This window comes from Bacillus rossius, chromosome 13, assembly GCF_032445375.1.
Source record: "Bacillus rossius redtenbacheri isolate Brsri chromosome 13, Brsri_v3, whole genome shotgun sequence".
In the NCBI taxonomy this organism is placed as follows: domain Eukaryota; kingdom Metazoa; phylum Arthropoda; class Insecta; order Phasmatodea; family Bacillidae; genus Bacillus; species Bacillus rossius.
Window position 1 is genome coordinate 1,940,975 of NC_086340.1, and position 16,717 is coordinate 1,957,691.

Sequence of the window (16,717 nt, forward strand, 5' to 3'; positions counted from 1 at the left end):
GCTCCTAGTCTGAAGCTCTGCTCCTAGTCTGCTGCTTTGCTCCTTGTCTGCTGGTCGGCTCGTAGTCTGCTGGTCGGCTCCTAGTCTGCTGGTCGGCTCCAAGACTGCTGCTTTGCTCCTAGTCTGAAGCTCTGCTCCTAGTCTGCTGCTTTGCTCCTTGTCTGCTGGTCGGCTCGTAGTCTGCTGGTCGGCTCCTAGTCTGCTGGTCGGCTCCAAGACTGCTGGTCGGCTCCTAGTCTGAAGCTCTGCTCCTAGTCTGCCGGTCGGCTCCCAGTCTGCCGGTCGGCTCCCAGTCTGCCGGTCGGCTCCCAGTCTGCCGGTCGGCTCCCAGTCTGCCGGTCGGCTCCCAGTCTGCCGGTCGGCTCCCAGTCTGCTGGTCGGCACCCAGTCTGCTGGTCGGCTCCCAGTCTGCCGGTCGGCTCCCAGTCTGCTGGTCGGCTCCCAGTCTGCTGGTCGGCTCCCAGTCTGCTGGTCGGCTCCCAGTCTGCTGGTCGGCTCCCAGTCTGCTGGTCGGCTCCCAGTCTGCCGGTCGGCTCCCAGTCTGCCGGTCGGCTCCCAGTCTGCCGGTCGGCTCCCAGTCTGCTGGTCGGCTCCCAGTCTGCTGGTCGGCTCCCAGTCTGCTGGTCGGCTCCCAGTCTGCTGGTCGGCTCCCAGTCTGCTGGTCGGCTCCCAGTCTGCTGGTCGGCTCCCAGTCTGCTGGTCGGCTCCCAGTCTGCCGGTCGGCTCCCAGTCTGCTGGTCGGCTCCCAGTCTGCTGGTCTGCTCCCAGTCTGCTGGTCGGCTCCCAGTCTGCTGGTCGGCTCCCAGTCTGCTGGTCGGCTCCCAGTCTGCTGGTCGGCTCCCAGTCTGCTGGTCGGCTCCCAGTCTGCTGGTCGGCTCCCAGTCTGCTGGTCGGCTCCCAGTCTGCTGGTCGGCTCCCAGTCTGCCGGTCGGCTCCCAGTCTGCTGGTCGGCTCCCAGTCTGCTGGTCTGCTCCCAGTCTGCTGGTCGGCTCCCAGTCTGCTGGTCGGCTCCCAGTCTGCTGGTCTGCTCCCAGTCTGCTGGTCGGCTCCCAGTCTGCTGGTCGGCTCCCAGTCTGCTGGTCGGCTCCCAGTCTGCTGGTCGGCTCCCAGTCTGCTGGTCGGCTCCCAGTCTGCCGGTCGGCTCCCAGTCTGCCGGTCGGCTCCCAGTCTGCCGGTCGGCTCCCAGTCTGCCGGTCGGCTCCCAGTCTGCCGGTCGGCTCCCAGTCTGCCGGTCGGCTCCCAGTCTGCTGGTCGGCTCCCAGTCTGCTGGTCGGCTCCCAGTCTGCTGGTCGGCTCCCAGTCTGCTGGTCGGCTCCCAGTCTGCTGGTCGGCTCCCAGTCTGCTGGTCGGCTCCCAGTCTGCTGGTCGGCTCCCAGTCTGCTGGTCGGCTCCCAGTCTGCTGGTCGGCTCCCAGTCTGCCGGTCGGCACCCAGTCTGCTGGTCGGCTCCCAGTCTGCTGGTCTGCTCCCAGTCTGCTGGTCGGCTCCCAGTCTGCTGGTCGGCTCCCAGTCTGCCGGTCGGCTCCCAGTCTGCCGGTCGGCTCCCAGTCTGCTGGTCGGCTCCCAGTCTGCTGGTCGGCTCCCAGTCTGCTGGTCGGCTCCCAGTCTGCTGGTCGGCTCCCAGTCTGCTGGTCGGCTCCCAGTCTGCTGGTCGGCTCCCAGTCTGCCGGTCGGCTCCCAGTCTGCCGGTCGGCTCCCAGTCTGCCGGTCGGCTCCCAGTCTGCCGGTCGGCTCCCAGTCTGCCGGTCGGCTCCCAGTCTGCCGGTCGGCTCCCAGTCTGCCGGTCGGCTCCCAGTCTGCCGGTCGGCTCCCAGTCTGCCGGTCGGCTCCCAGTCTGCTGGTCGGCTCCCAGTCTGCTGGTCGGCTCCCAGTCTGCCGGTCGGCTCCCAGTCTGCCGGTCGGCTCCCAGTCTGCCGGTCGGCTCCCAGTCTGCTGGTCGGCTCCCAGTCTGCCGGTCGGCTCCCAGTCTGCCGGTCGGCTCCCAGTCTGCCGGTCGGCTCCCAGTCTGCCGGTCGGCTCCCAGTCTGCCGGTCGGCTCCCAGTCTGCCGGTCGGCTCCCAGTCTGCTGGTCGGCTCCCAGTCTGCCGGTCGGCTCCCAGTCTGCTGGTCGGTTCCCAGTCTGCTGGTCGGCTCCCAGTCTGCTGGTCGGTTCCCAGTCTGCTGGTCGGCTCCCAGTCTGCTGGTCTGCTGGCTAGTGCGGGGCTGGAGTCCCGCGGGGGGAGGGCACAGCGGGGTCACGTGCTGACCCCTGGAGCCCGCGCGCTGGCATGCGAGGACCTGTCATAACCGCGGCGCGGGAGAGCTAGTGCCGTGTCTCCCGTCACGTGACGCTATCTGCGCCCCCCGCGGTCCCCCGGCATTTCCATACTAATGCCCCCGGGGCCGCGCGCCTCAGGAATGCCTCGCAGTCCGGGTGTCGGGTGTCCGCTCCAGTGCCGTGTTACACTTTACTGCGCGAGGGGGGCAGCCGTCATGTCCGCGTCCTGCGTCCTGCGTCCTCAGGACACGGGCCCGGCGTGAAACTACCATTACATGAGATCATCTGCGGCGAAAACAGTTTTGTATTAGTACGGGTGCGTTAGAGGTTATACTTACTTACTTACTTGGAGTGATAAAAAAACTGATTCTAATTTTGTTTGCAAATACTTATAATAAATTACTCAGTTATCAACATTAATATAAACAGGTGTATATAATTATTATTTTTAATTTTAGTAAAATTATTAAATAAAAAATAATTAGTAATGAATCTGCTGAATTTTTAATCTAATATATTAATTATGATTATTAACTAAAAATAATATTATTTACTATACATTAGGGAACCTCACTTAAATACATAAATACACTTGAAAAAGTTTTTAAACACAATATTTCTATCACTAATATCTACAAGTTACAAATGTCTTTAATGACGTGGACAAGAATTCAATGTCAATCACAAAAGTATTAGATTTAAAATGATAAACATAATTTTTATTTGTATCTACCTTTTTTTTAATCCTTTGAATAGTAAAAATTTACTGCTTTCAATTTTTAATAACGCATTAAAGAAGTATATCTTAAGAGAAACTAAACTATTTTGCTAAGCAGACTAAAGCCCTTTTTCAAATAATCAGCGCACTATGACAACGCGGAAATGACATAACGGAGGAACACAGTCATTTCTCTTCGAAGAAAATGTTTTGATTCAAGCCGGATGATTAAGAACGACTCGGACAGGAATTTTTCAACACGGTGATGGTTGTACGTTCCTAATTGTGTCACGAAACACAACAAGAGAATCACATCTTGCAGGAAGAACCATCCAACAAGAAAACATTTGAGCTGGTTTTTGAGCACTTAACAGTGATGTGTAACATCAGACCTCGTTTAACGAGAAAATGCTCATGTTCTCATGTAGCAATTACATTTATAATACGACACTCGGACACGAAATTTAACGTAGAGTTATTCAAAATAAGGCCGAGCGTGATAAATATACGCAAAATTGTGTTTTCAACGAATCACACGTAGTTTCCGCTCCCGCCGCTAGAATTCGCTGACGGAGCAGCTACGTCGACTACCGAATCATTCGATTTGCAGAGCTAGAGTTTAAACCATGTAATGGAAAGGCTCCGATAAAACGGAAAGAGACTTGAAAAAATACTAAACCCCAGCTTTGTGCCTGATTTTCGACAAGCTATTTTATTAAAATACCAACAATCTAGTTAAAATTCTTTAAACAGTTAATACTATAAATTTCCCTTGGGTTTTATGAACTACGTTCATAAAAATTACGGAAAGGCAAACTTAAACTTATAGGGGTGTTTAATGATCACTTAAAATATTTCTTAATATTTTGAAATTCATAACAAAAATTTTATTTTGATCGTTAACATTTATAACATCAACACTAAATTATTATTTTTTGAAATTGGTCGCTGTTATTTATGCTTTTTTTTTTAGTATTCGTAGATAACATGACTTAAAATGACTACGTGCACAATAGTACGTCCAACTGTTAACAGGTGAAGCTAGGAGTAAACGTATTCGGATACTATCCGTTCATTAGAAATGCGTCCTCTACATTGTAGCAGCCTTTTGCTAATAACCCAAACAGTGTCAAAAAGCGGCCTCATGTCGGTTTTATTATCGTTCCCTATGTCTTTTTGGTGTGCAGAATCCGAAGCTTTATTGAACCAACAAAATTTCCTGGTGCGTTTGGAGATATTCGCAACAAAAAAAAAAAAAAAAGCAAAATGATGCACTATTTTTTTTTTTTCGCTTGTAATTTCAATAGTAAATGTGGTAGCGAGAAACACACCTTGACCTTTTTTAAAGTAGAATAAATTTCCCACAATTTGAGCTCAACCGTAGCTCTGTACGTCTTATAATTCCCAAAATACAGCTCTTCAAAAAAAGTGGTCGTTTCTTTTCCAAAAAGTTAAATTTTAAGTTTTGAGTCAATTTTTTGTTACAAAATTTGTAAAACATGAATATCCTACGAGGAATAGTGGTTAGTAGTGAAGTTGCAGCAACGCCAAACTATGTACTATCTGCCTGTGCTGTAAGGGCTGCAGGGGCAGTAAGGGCAGTAAGGGCTGTAAGGGCAGTAACGGCTGTAACGGCTGTAAGGGCTATAAGGGCTGTAAGGTCTGTAAGGGCTGTAAGGGCAGTAACGGCTGTAAGGGCTGTAAGGGTTGTAGGAGCTGTAGGTGCTGTAAGGACTGTAAGGGCTGTAAGGGCTGTAAGGTCTGTAAGGGCTGTAAGGGCATTAACGGCTGTAAGGGCTATAAGGGCTGTAATGGCTGTAAGGACTGTAAGGGCTGTAAGGGCTGTAAGGGCTGTAAGGGCTGTAAGGACTGTAAGGGCAGTAACGGCTGTAACGGCTGTAAGGGCTATAAGGGCTGTAAGGTCTGTAAGGGCTGTAAGGGCAGTAACGGCTGTAAGGGCTGTAAGGGTTGTAGGAGCTGTAGGTGCTGTAAGGACTGTAAGGGCTGTAAGGGCTGTAAGGTCTGTAAGGGCTGTAAGGGCAGTAACGGCTGTAAGGGCTATAAGGGCTGTAATGGCTGTAAGGACTGTAAGGGCTGTAAGGGCTGTAAGGGCTGTAAGGGCTATAAGGGCTGTAATGGCTGTAAGGACTGTAAGGGCTGTAAGGGCTGTAAGGGCTGTAAGGGCTGTAAGGACTGTAAGGGCAGTAAGGGCTGCAGGGCTGCAGGGGGTGCGGACACAGCTGTAGCCCAGTCCCAGGGGCGGCTGCCGGGTGCTAAAACAGGCAAAGCGCGCCGCGGGCGGTGTTGTTGCTGTGCGGCGCGCCAAAGGACTGCTCGCCGCGGGGTTTGCATAGGACCGTCAGCCGGCGAGGGGTGGTGCCGGCGCTGGTCTGGGCAAACAGCCCCGGGGGAGGCTCCCAGACGGCGGACAAACACAGGGGGTGCCGGCTCGGCCGCCGAGGTGTGTGCCTCCGTGTTTAGCGGCGCTACTTCCTTCACCCCCCCCTTCCGGGCCGGCCACAACTCCTCAGTGCTGGGGCTATTCGCGGTCTCGATCAACTCCAGGATAGACTCCACGACCCTCTACGTTACACCTGCTCATTTGAGATTCTGGTGATTCGATACTTCTTTCAATCATTGGTAGGGACCGGAAAAATTCGCGGGTTCAATGACCTGTAGGATGAACTACATAGTTCTACGTACACTCGGTCAAATGCCACCCACTCATTGGCTGCTGTCTTGTGAGCCGTTCCAGCGTAGCAGCCTGTGATTCTATAAAGCTTTGGTCGGGTGTTTCTCATTGGCCCAGAGTCATCCAGGTGAGTTGTGAACCAATAGCAGAGGCAGCACTGAGGTATAACGATTTGTATTTAGGCCTATCGCGAAATGAATTCGCGAATTTTTCCTGTCTCTATCAATCACAGTAACTCAGCGCGGAAAAAAAAAACTAGTCCTGAGTGGCCCGGTCAAACAAGGCAGCGACTTCTCCCGCAGACGGCCGCCAATCACGAGGCAAAAACCTCTGGTGCGGATATAACTTGTTGCAGTCTAATAGGCGTTCAGGATTTTTTTTCTCGCGAAAATTGCCTGCCGCTAAGTATCCGCGGTAATGAATACGGAGGGATGACCTGGTGACCTCGGTGCAGGAAACAGCTGGGCGTGCCGGCAATGCACGCAGGAGTCTTGTCAGGAGGTGAGGAGGAGGTATAGGGGGGTCTTCAAGGGTATCGCGTGTCCTGGCGAGGGGTGCCGGGGACCCACACAGCAGCGCGCCGCTGTTTGCTCGTCCCAGCCCGTGTTTACCCGCGGCTCAAGGCGCGAACACACCCCCTACCACCCCCTCCCCTGAGGCAGCCACGTGCTACCGCTCAGCCCAGCGCGACAGCCACCACAGTCACACACCAGACAAACACGCGGCTTCATCTCGCCATGAATAGAGACCGGAAAAATTCGCGGGTTCAATGACCTCCAGGAGGGAGACTCCAATATCCTCTACACACTCGGCCAAATGCCAACTGTTCATTGGCTGCTGACTTGTGAGTCTTCTCGACTGGGTGGCCTGTGATTCGACACTTCTATGAGTGAGGGTCTCTAATTGGACCTCAGTCCTCCAGATTAACAGTGGACCAATGACAGAAGCAGCACTAAGACATAATTATTTGAATTTTAGCATAACACGAAATGAACCCGCGAATGTTTCAGGTCTCTAGCCATGAACTAGAATATCCAAGTACCTTTAACTTTTTCCTGCTTCTGCATTTGGGCCACAGTTCATCTGAAGGAATCTGAGCCAGTGGAAAACCCTCAACAAACGAAGCACCGAATCGAAAGAATCCCAGTTAACAGTTGTCACGAGTCAGTGGCCAATGAGCAAGTTTTATTTGCCCAAGTAAATAGAGGATCGTGAAGTCTGTTTTAGAGTCTATTGAAAACGCGAATTTGTCCAGTGACTCATATGTAGAGACCGGGAAAAATCCGCGGATTCATTTCGTGATAGGCTGAAATTCAAACATGTGTACAATTCTGCTGGTTCTGCTATTGGCTCGAAGTTTAACTGGAGCTCTCTGGGCCAATGAGAGACTATAGACCAAAGAAGCGTCGAATCACAAGCTACTCGTTGGAGACGACTCACAATTTAGTAACCAATGAACACGCGTGTTTACTTGAGAAGTGCGGAGGATAATGGAGGCTATCCTAGAGGTCATTGAATCCGCGAATTTTTCCGGTCCCTACTCATATGTAGAGACCCGTAAAATTCGCGGGTTCATTTCGTGTTTTATTTTAAAATTCAAATAATTATACCTTAGTGCTACTTCTGTCATTGGTTCACTGTTAATCTGGAGTAATGAGGGCCAATTAGAGACCCTCACTCATAGAAGTGTCGAATCACAGGCCACCCAGTCGAGACGACTCACAAGTCAGCGGCCAATGAACAGTTTGCATTTGCCCGAGTGTATAGAGGATATTGGAGTCTATCCTGGAGGTTATTGAAACCGCGAATTTGTCGGGTCCCTACTCATATGTAATAATAAAATCCTCTGGAGGATCGCGGAGCGAGGCAGGTCCTCAGACCCTCTGAAGGATCGCGGAGCGAGGCAGGTCCTCAGACCCTCTGGAGGATCCTGGGAGGCGCCCCGTACTTCGGGCCATGAGCCCACCGGCGCCCCCATGTGGAGGCCTACTTCCTGTGACGAGGCGCTGGCGTGTCCTCTTCCCGACGAGATAAATGACGTGTGCAGAGCTGCATGTGGACCAGAGATGAGTTATGTGACAGCGCCGGGCATGTGCGCCTCACGTGTCCTGGCCCCTGCGCGCATGCGCGGACCGCTGGGGCTTTTAGCCTTTCCGCCCTGGCGCGACTCCTTTAACTGTGGGCAGGTCCGTAACTATATACATGGTGAGTCAGAATTCAGGTCAGAGGCAGGATCGTCAAGACAAATTAAGTTGAAAAAGTAGTGCTTCCCAAGGCTGGTATACGTCTTTGAATATGGAGCTGAACATTATTTTGATTGTATGTAAATAGTAATTAATAGAGACCGGAAATATTCGCGAATTCATTTCGCGATAGGCTAAAATACAAATCGTTATACCTCAGTGCTGCCTCTGCTATTGGTTCACAACTCACCTGGATGACTCTGGGCCAATGAGAAACACACAGCCAAAGCTTTATCGAATCACAGGCTGCTACGCTGGAACGTCTCACAAGACAGCAGCCAATGAGTGGGTGGCATTTGACCGAGTGTACGTAGAACTATGGAGTTCATCCTACAGGTCATTCAACCCGCGAATTTTTCCGGTCCCTATATATGGCATTGCCTGTGTTTCGTGATTGGGTGAGTTCCTTTCAGGTACATGTCTGATGTCAGTACAACCAATCACAGTTATCCAACACGGAAGCAAACTAGTCCTGAGTGGCTCGGTTAAATAAAAGCGACGACGTCTCTCGCAGACGGCCGCCAATCACAAGGAAGAAACCTCTGATGCTGATACACCTTGTTGCAGTATAACAGGCGTTCAGAATTTTTTTTTTCGCGAGAAATGCCTGCCACTAGGTGTGATTATTTCGATTCCAGCCCGATTCGGAAAGAATTAAGCGCAGTTGTCCGGGTGTCTGCGTGATGCAGCGCCTAGAGCTATAGCCGTAGAGACCTGCAAAATTCGCGGATTCATTCGGTGATAGACTAGAATTCAAACACATATACCTCTTAGATAATTTTGCTATTGGCTTACTGTTCGTCTGGACGAATCTCAACCAGTTATTAACCCTCAACCAAAGAAGGATCGAAACACAGACAAATCTGCTGAGACGACTTACAAGTCGGCAGCCAATGAACTTGCGTTATTTGTCCGAGTGTACAGGGGTATGTGCAGTCTATCCTGAAGGCCATCGAAACCGCGAATTTGATAGGTCTCTAGCTATAGGGCAGAGATGTGGATGCAATTGCAGGCATGTGGCTCACATACACCCCTCCCTCCCTGGTTGACTGGCTGACTGGCTGACTGGTTGACTGGTTGGCTGGCTGAGTGAATGAGCGGGGAATGGGAGGAAGTGGGCGGGGCGGCCTCAGGAAGCGGCGGTGGGCGGTGATGGATGTGCGCGGTGACCCTGGCCCATGTGTGTCTCCCCATGCCTGTAGGAATGTCTGGTCGCGGAGCCGCCGAGGGGAAGGGGTGGCGAGGTGTGCTGTCCTCCCAGGGGCAACTCGCAGCACATGCCCAGATCACAAGGGCGGTAACAAACACCGACCACCTCTCGGCGCCTCACTCTCGTGACAAGGAGAAGGCTGTTCAACCTATTCCTAGGGACACCTGTATTTCGCGAATACATTTCGTGTCTAGGTACATCGCAAAACACCTTAGTTTTTTTCTTGTAGTTATTGGCTGTGGTCGGCGAGAGGTGTTTTCCCGCACTTGACGGGGCCAATGGGAATGTGGATACCGTACTGCTGCACGCACACGATTCGCCATTACTCTAAGAAAAAGCTACAGTGTTTTGTGACATACCTTGACACGAAATGTATTTGCGAAATACAGGTGTCCCTACGGCTATTCCTCTACATCTTAAACTTATCGCTAGGAACCGGAAAAATTCGCGGGTTCAATGACCTCTAGGATGAACTTTATAGTTCTACGTACACTCGGTCAAATGCCACCCACTCATTGGCTGCTGTCTTGTGAGACGTTCCAGCGTAGCAGCCTGTGATTCGATAAAGCTTTGGTCGGGTGTTTCTCATTGGCCCAGAGTCATCCAGGTGAGTTGTGAACCAATAGCAGAGGCAGCACTGAGGTATAACGATTTGTATTTTATACTATTGCGAAATGAATTCGCGAATTTTTCCGGTCTCTACGCATCGCGAAAAGATTCTGAGACTGGCTGAAAGTCAAATCATCTACCATCGTCTATTTTTGTAGTTCAAGACGGAAGCAGACGCGTCCTGAGTGGCTCGGTCAGATAAGGCAACAACGTTTATCGCAGACGGCCGCCAATCACAAGAAAGAAACCTCTGGTGCGGGTGTATGTATTGGTTTAGAGTCGTAAATAGATTGAATATGAAGCTCACAAATGTTTAGAGATTAACTTCAATTTATACGAGTTTTTGAACTTTCTTGATGTAGTTCTTTTTTTTCAATTGGACATTTTGCTGGACTACCCGACGTAACTAAACATAAAATTTATAATAGCGTTAAAAAAATACATATCGTCACATTGCGAGCTCCATTGTTCGAGGAGTACAGACATATACAGGGGTCGTTCCCCTAAACTAAGCTCCGGGTCGTAGAGTTCCCAAAAATATTATGAAGATAACTCGACATACCACAGCCGCCGTATATCACGAGTAGCATCTGCTGAGGGTGGTGATGGATACCAGGCTACCTCTCCCCTGGGACTGTGGTGTAGCCCCCCTCCCCTGGGACTGTGGTGTAGCCCCTCTCCCCTGGGACTGTGGTGTAGCCCCCCTCCCCTGGGACTGTGGTGTAGCCCCCCTCCCCCTGTCAGCAGGAGAGCCACACCGCGACACGAGGGTCACCGGGGTTACGTCGGTGTCTTCCCGCGCTACCATGCGTCAGCCGCGGCTAACTGCAGTCGCCGGGGAGGCTGGGAGGATAGGTCGCTGGAGTGGCGGGCGGGCATGCATAGCTGCAGTCGCCGGGGAGGCTGGGAGGATAGGTCGCTGGAGTGGCGGGCGGGCATGCATAGCTGCAGTCGCCGGGGAGGCTGGGAGGATAGGTCGCTGGAGTGGCGGGCGGGCATGCATAGCTGCAGTCGCCGGGGAGGCTGGGAGGATAGGTCGCTGGAGTGGCGGGCGGGCATGCATAGCTGCAGTCGCCGGGGAGGCTGGGAGGATAGGTCGCTGGAGTGGCGGGCGGGCATGCATAGCTGCAGTCGCCGGGGAGGCTGGGAGGATAGATCGCTGGAGTGGCGGGCGGGCAAGGCCTAATTTATGTTGCCGGGGAGTCTAATAGGCTGACACTGCTGACGTTTTCTTAATTTAACGGAGTCGCTACATTGTAGGTAAATGAATAGAGACCGGAAAAATTCGCGAATTCATTTCGCGATAGGCTAAATTACAAATAGTTATACCTCAGTGCTGCCGCTGATATTGGCTCACAGCTCACCTGGATGACTCTGGACCAATGGAAAACACCAAACCAAAGCTTTATTGAATCACAGGCTGCTTCGCTGGAACGTCTCACAAGACAGCAGCCAATGAGTGGGTGACATTTGACCGAGTGTACGTAGAACTATGGAGTTCATCCTACAGGTCATTGAACCCGCGAATTTTTCCGGTCCCTATAAATGAATAATAAAGGAACCGCTCTTTTAACGTTTTCCATTTTCCACTTTCAACTGATTTTATTGTAATATCTAATGTAGTGAATTAGAATTGTCTCAAATAAATAAAACCTAACGGGATGTACGCCCGTTTCTTTACCCTACCACCGGGGTAGTTGATATGAACATACTATTACTAAGTGAATTTTATGTTAAATATATGTAAGCTCACCTAGTGCAAGCAGCAAATAGAAAAAAAAAAATAGCTGTAGAAAAATGTATCATGTATCATGTTTTGTAAAATTCCGATACTTTTGTATAATCTATAATTTACAGTAAATATTTAGGAATGATTCCAAAGTATTCTTAAAGCGTACATCTGCGCAATACAAATGAGGAATTAATCAACCAATATGTATCCTGCAGCTTTGTCAATTAGGACACATGCCTACATTTATTGTATGTACCCATGGTGTGAATAACATTATAAACAGGTTGTTTCTAAATTTAGGGACCTTTTTCACTCTCAATCGTGTGTGATTACGCGATACGATACGATTACTGCGATACGCGCAGTTATGCCTGATTTGATTAGTTGATATTAAAACTTGAAATGAAATGGTGTACACTAAAATAAAACGTGAAAAAAATTGAAACTGGTGTTAAAAACCTGATGAGAAGGTTGTGAATCTCCTAGCATATTGATTCGTCAGTGAGATGGCATTAAGTGTCGACCAACAAACGCTATGGATATTCTTATTTTTTTTGTTAATTTTATTTTACGGCACTTAAAGGCGGGCAATTATGATCCCTATCTTTCTGTCGGCCTTAGCATTCTCCCTCCCTGTCTTCTGTATACCTGAAGCCTGGCGTTTATGACTCACAGTCTGGTTAGCAATAAAGTATATGATTTATAACTAGCGATAAATTATGAATTTGTCAGTTTTTTTTCCCCAACCAGACCAGCACAACATTCCTTCGAAATCAACTTTTTTTTCCTTAAATTTTTGTGCAAGATAAATATAACAACTTATTCATTTGTTTTGCGCTGTTTTAATTTGAGTTCATTTTATTATAGTTCTTAATAAACATAGGTACATCAATTAGAATTTTAATTTAATTATATAATACGTGTATAAATACAGTTCGTAACCGACATAGCTGTTGATTACGAAAAAAAATATCCATAACGCGTGTCTAAGATATTCTTTTAATATATGGAAGTATATGAACGCTTAACTAATACCCTGCGAACAACAAAATGTCTGAACATGAAAAATAAAATGCTTGTCACTTTCAACTCCGTTCACCAAAAAACGAGGACAGATTATTATTTCAGTTTCCGTGTGCCAAATACTGAAGGTTTTTAGGGAAAAAAATAAATACTTATTTATATTTGACCAAGCCAAGGCGCAATATAGATGGTGGGAAACGACCAAAGAGCACGGAATTTTGATAGCTAGGAGGATGGGCCTGATATTAGAATAGCAGGAGAATGATGTGTTGTACATGTGTGTATAGGTATATACATAATTGTGTGTGTGGCAGACGTGCGTATAATTAACCGGGGATTTCTTCACAACATCTTCCAAGTCGGTTCGTACCTGTGTGATAAACACGTATGCGCAGGCGTTGTAGTGGTCTGAATAAACTGGCGTTCAATGCATTCAACATGTTAATTTATGCACGACGCGAGGGCGAAGCAACTGCACACAATGCCCCTCACACGGCCTCGTGTGCGAGGCGAGCTGCACCCGGGTGGGGGGAGGAAGCGCAGTACCACTACTGTTCCGGCCCGTCGCCCCAGAGAGACAGATAGAGCAGCGTCTTGATTGTTCGGCTCGTTGCACGGCGCGCATCGCGGCCAGCAAACTCCCGGCGAACAAAAGCATTTAGCGCGCAATGATTCGCTCGCGGCCCATTCATTATCCACCCTCTGGGCTGTGAATCAGTCGCCGCTGGTGCGGCCGAGAACAATATTCTGCACACGCGAAACACTCGACAAGACCCTGAAGAATTCACAGTGTCAACTAACTTGGCCAGTTGGATAAACAATCACAAAATAGTTGGCTTCTGAAATTTGGAAACGAGTGGAAAAGAAAAACCATACGAAAAACAGTGCAAAAAATTAGTTAACGGCCTACATTAGTGCTTTTTTTGTAAATGTTTTAATTTTGATAGATGATTTATTGGATCAATAATTATAATAACAGGAGAATGACGTGTTACGTATATATTAGGCAGACGTGCGTATGATTGACTGCAGATTTTTTTTACTACCTATAAGTAGAGACCGGAAAAATTCGCAGATTCATTTCGTGATAGGCTGAAATTCAAACATGTGTACAGTTCTGCTGGCTCTGCTATTGGCTCGCGGTTTAACTGGAGCTCTCTGGGCCAATGAGAGACTATCGATCAAAGAAGCGTCGAATCACAAGCTACCCAGTGGAGACGCCTCACAATTTAGTAACCAATGAACACGCGTGTTTATTTGAGAAGTGCGGAGGATAATGGAGGCTATCCTAGAAGTCATTGAATCCGCGAATTTTTCCGGTCCCTACCTATAAGTATTTTCAAATTATGATCATACCTTTATCCTATATAATTATTAGGTTTACGTAGGTGTAGTAGTGGTATGAATAAATTGGCTTTCAATAAGTTAATTTTTACATTATGGAGGGGGGAAAATTGAAATTTGCTTAGGTATTGATAAATGATTTCTTTACTGATTCGTCAGTGACTGTCACTCGAAAGTGTACTGAATCAAAAACAGTGGTTTTCTAAAGATATTTTTTAAATTATTTTTACCATTAAACTTTAATCTGTTTTGTACAGTTTTGTGTACCGTGTCTTTTGGAACTACATCTATAAATATATGATTCAGCTTAACTTATAATGTATGTATTTATATAAAATATAGTAAAATATATGAGAACAGTTAGATGTATGGTGCCTAAGGCGCCCAAAAAATAATGAATATAACGAACAATTTAATTTAATATATACCTACGAAATATCTAAGTAAAAAAAAATAAAAAAATTATATTGTGCAAAAAAAATATTTCTGATAATATACCTGTATGAAATGACAAATATTTGATTTTTAAAATTTAATTTGACATTTTCCTTGAGTAATTTTATTGACTATTTCAATAATATAGCAATGAATATAGTTCTTTTATTTAATGGTAATGTATTATTTTTAAGTCTGGAAGATAAATTTGATTAATTAAATTATCAGCGATAATTTGAATATTTACACGAATAGAAAATATTGATTAAAAACTCACAAATAAAAAAAAATTCTTTACTTTCTGGTGCCATGTTGTAATGAAAAAATTCAATTTCACTTCTAAACAGGAATAAATAAATAAATAACTAAATAAATAAGTAAATATATGGTAAGCAAAGCGGAGTAAGTAGAAGAATTATCGTACGCAGTGGCACAACACAGCGTCACAGAGTTGGTCAGTGGGTCCGTGTTGAGCGATAACTATGTGATAACACGAAGAACACGGAAGAAAGAAACATTATATTTAATTTCTGTTACATTTATGACTGCAGCTGTTCTCTGTGAGGAATGTGGTAGGTGCGCAAGTCGAAAAGCCGAACCTCGAAACATTTATGTCGAATGGCCGATGGAGGCGCTGAAACTTCACGTCAGGCGCTAGAGTAGGGTCCCATATGTAACTGCCTGACCAGTCGAAATTAAAGAATTTCAAGTTTACGGTTAAGACTAGGGACCGGAAATATTCGCGGGTTCAATGACCTGTAGGATGAACTCCATAGTTCTACGTACACTCGGTCAAATGCCACCCACTCATTGGCTGCTGTCTTGTGAGACGTTCCAGCGTAGCAACCTGCGATTCGACAAAGCTTTGATCGGGTGTTTCTCATTGGCCCAGAGTCATCCAGGTGAGTTGTGAGCCAATAGCAGAGGCAGCACTGAGGTATAACGATTTGTATTTTAGCCTATCGCGAAATGAAATCGCGAATTTTGCCGGTCTCTAGTCATTGTCATTACTAGAGACCTGCAAAATTCGCGGATTCATTCGGTGATAGGCTAGAATTCAAACACACATACCTCTTAGATAATTTTGCTATGGGCTTACTGTTCATCTGGACGAATCTCAACCAGTTATAAACCCTCAACCAAAGAAGGATCGAATCACAGACAAACCAGCTGAGACGACTTACAAGTCGGCAGCCAATGAACCTTGCGTTATTTGCCCGAGTTTACAGGGGTATGTGCAGTCTATACTGAAGGCCAGCGAAACCGCGAATTTTGCAGGTCTCTAGTCATTACCTTTGATCGGGTTGGGGGGGGGGTGAATCTTGAGGAATTTTGCCCCTCTTTGAGTTACCTATATGGTCCCCTTCGAGTAATTTTGGCCTTTCCAGATTTTTTGGGGGAAATAAAAAACGGTAAATTTTTTGCTCGAAATAGGAAAAGGTTTTTATGAAGCTGCTAGAGTCCTGGAGTCTCGGAGTCTCGGAGGCGGAGCAGGGGGAGGTGGAGGGCAGGGGGATGATATTCCCCCCCCCCCACGAGGCCCCGTGACGGGCGGGAGACGCATGACCTCCTGTTGATGGCTATCGGGCGCGCGCCGCCCCAGAGGTCGCTGGCTCGTCCGCGCGGAGTGAGATATTCGCCCCCGGCCGCCGCCAGATGCTATCTCTCTCCCCCCGCCCCTGCGCTGGTGTCATTGATACGTCTGGGGGCTGACCCCCCCCCTACACCCTCGAGCCACGCAAGGATGCTCGCTATTAGCATAGCACGGCCGCGCGCACGCTCTCTGCGGATTCGGTCCGCGATTGCGATCTTACTGTTCATCCCGGCCAGTGAATTCTCGCGTTGTATCCGGCGTCTGTTGGTAAATAACCATATTAACTATCTGATGGAAAAAAAAAACCCGTGACTTATTAGGTACCAATAATTTTTAAACGCAGTTTTTTTTCAACTTATGAAAATTTTTAGCTGACCACAAAACTTTTTTTCTGTAGATTTTTTTTGTGTAGATATACATTTATGTCTCGTGGATTTTTCTGAGTAATTGCATTAATTTATTTTCAATGCCAGGGATCACCTGAGCATTGTAATATCTCTAAAACCTTTTGCCCCAAAATGATTGCTAGATTTGAACAGTTCTCAGTGTCCCGTCAAAATTGCACTCTATTCTTCTCTCGACAGCTGACTGGTTTTGCCATTTGTCCGTGACAGAAATAAAACATATTGCCCCCCCCCCCCCCTCCCTTATACTGTCCCTATATGGGCAAGACCTCTCTACCATGCACACTACCGCCCAATGCGCTGTCTTGAATCAGCAGGTTCGAAAAAACATGGCGGTCAAATCATGTGCGCGTGACCTACTGTTACTGTTATTTTTTTAAACCGTGAATCCAACCTTAAACACACTATGACACACGCCAACTTACATCCAACCGTTTGTAGATCGTTGCAATTTTTT

At 47.8% G+C, this 16,717-nt stretch overlaps 1 protein-coding gene across 1 annotated transcript; it reads right to left on the reverse strand.

Moving 5' to 3' along the window:
• Positions 1–251: 251 nt before the first annotated feature.
• LOC134538579 (collagen alpha-2(I) chain-like) lies at positions 252–7,644 on the reverse strand. The gene is made up of 2 exons (XM_063380003.1): positions 7,633–7,644; positions 252–2,276 (listed from the first exon to the last, which is right to left on the reverse strand). Exons 1-2 carry the CDS (start codon positions 7,642–7,644, stop codon positions 252–254), a joined length of 2,037 nt encoding a protein of 678 aa, XP_063236073.1.
• Positions 7,645–16,717: the final 9,073 nt, after the last annotated feature.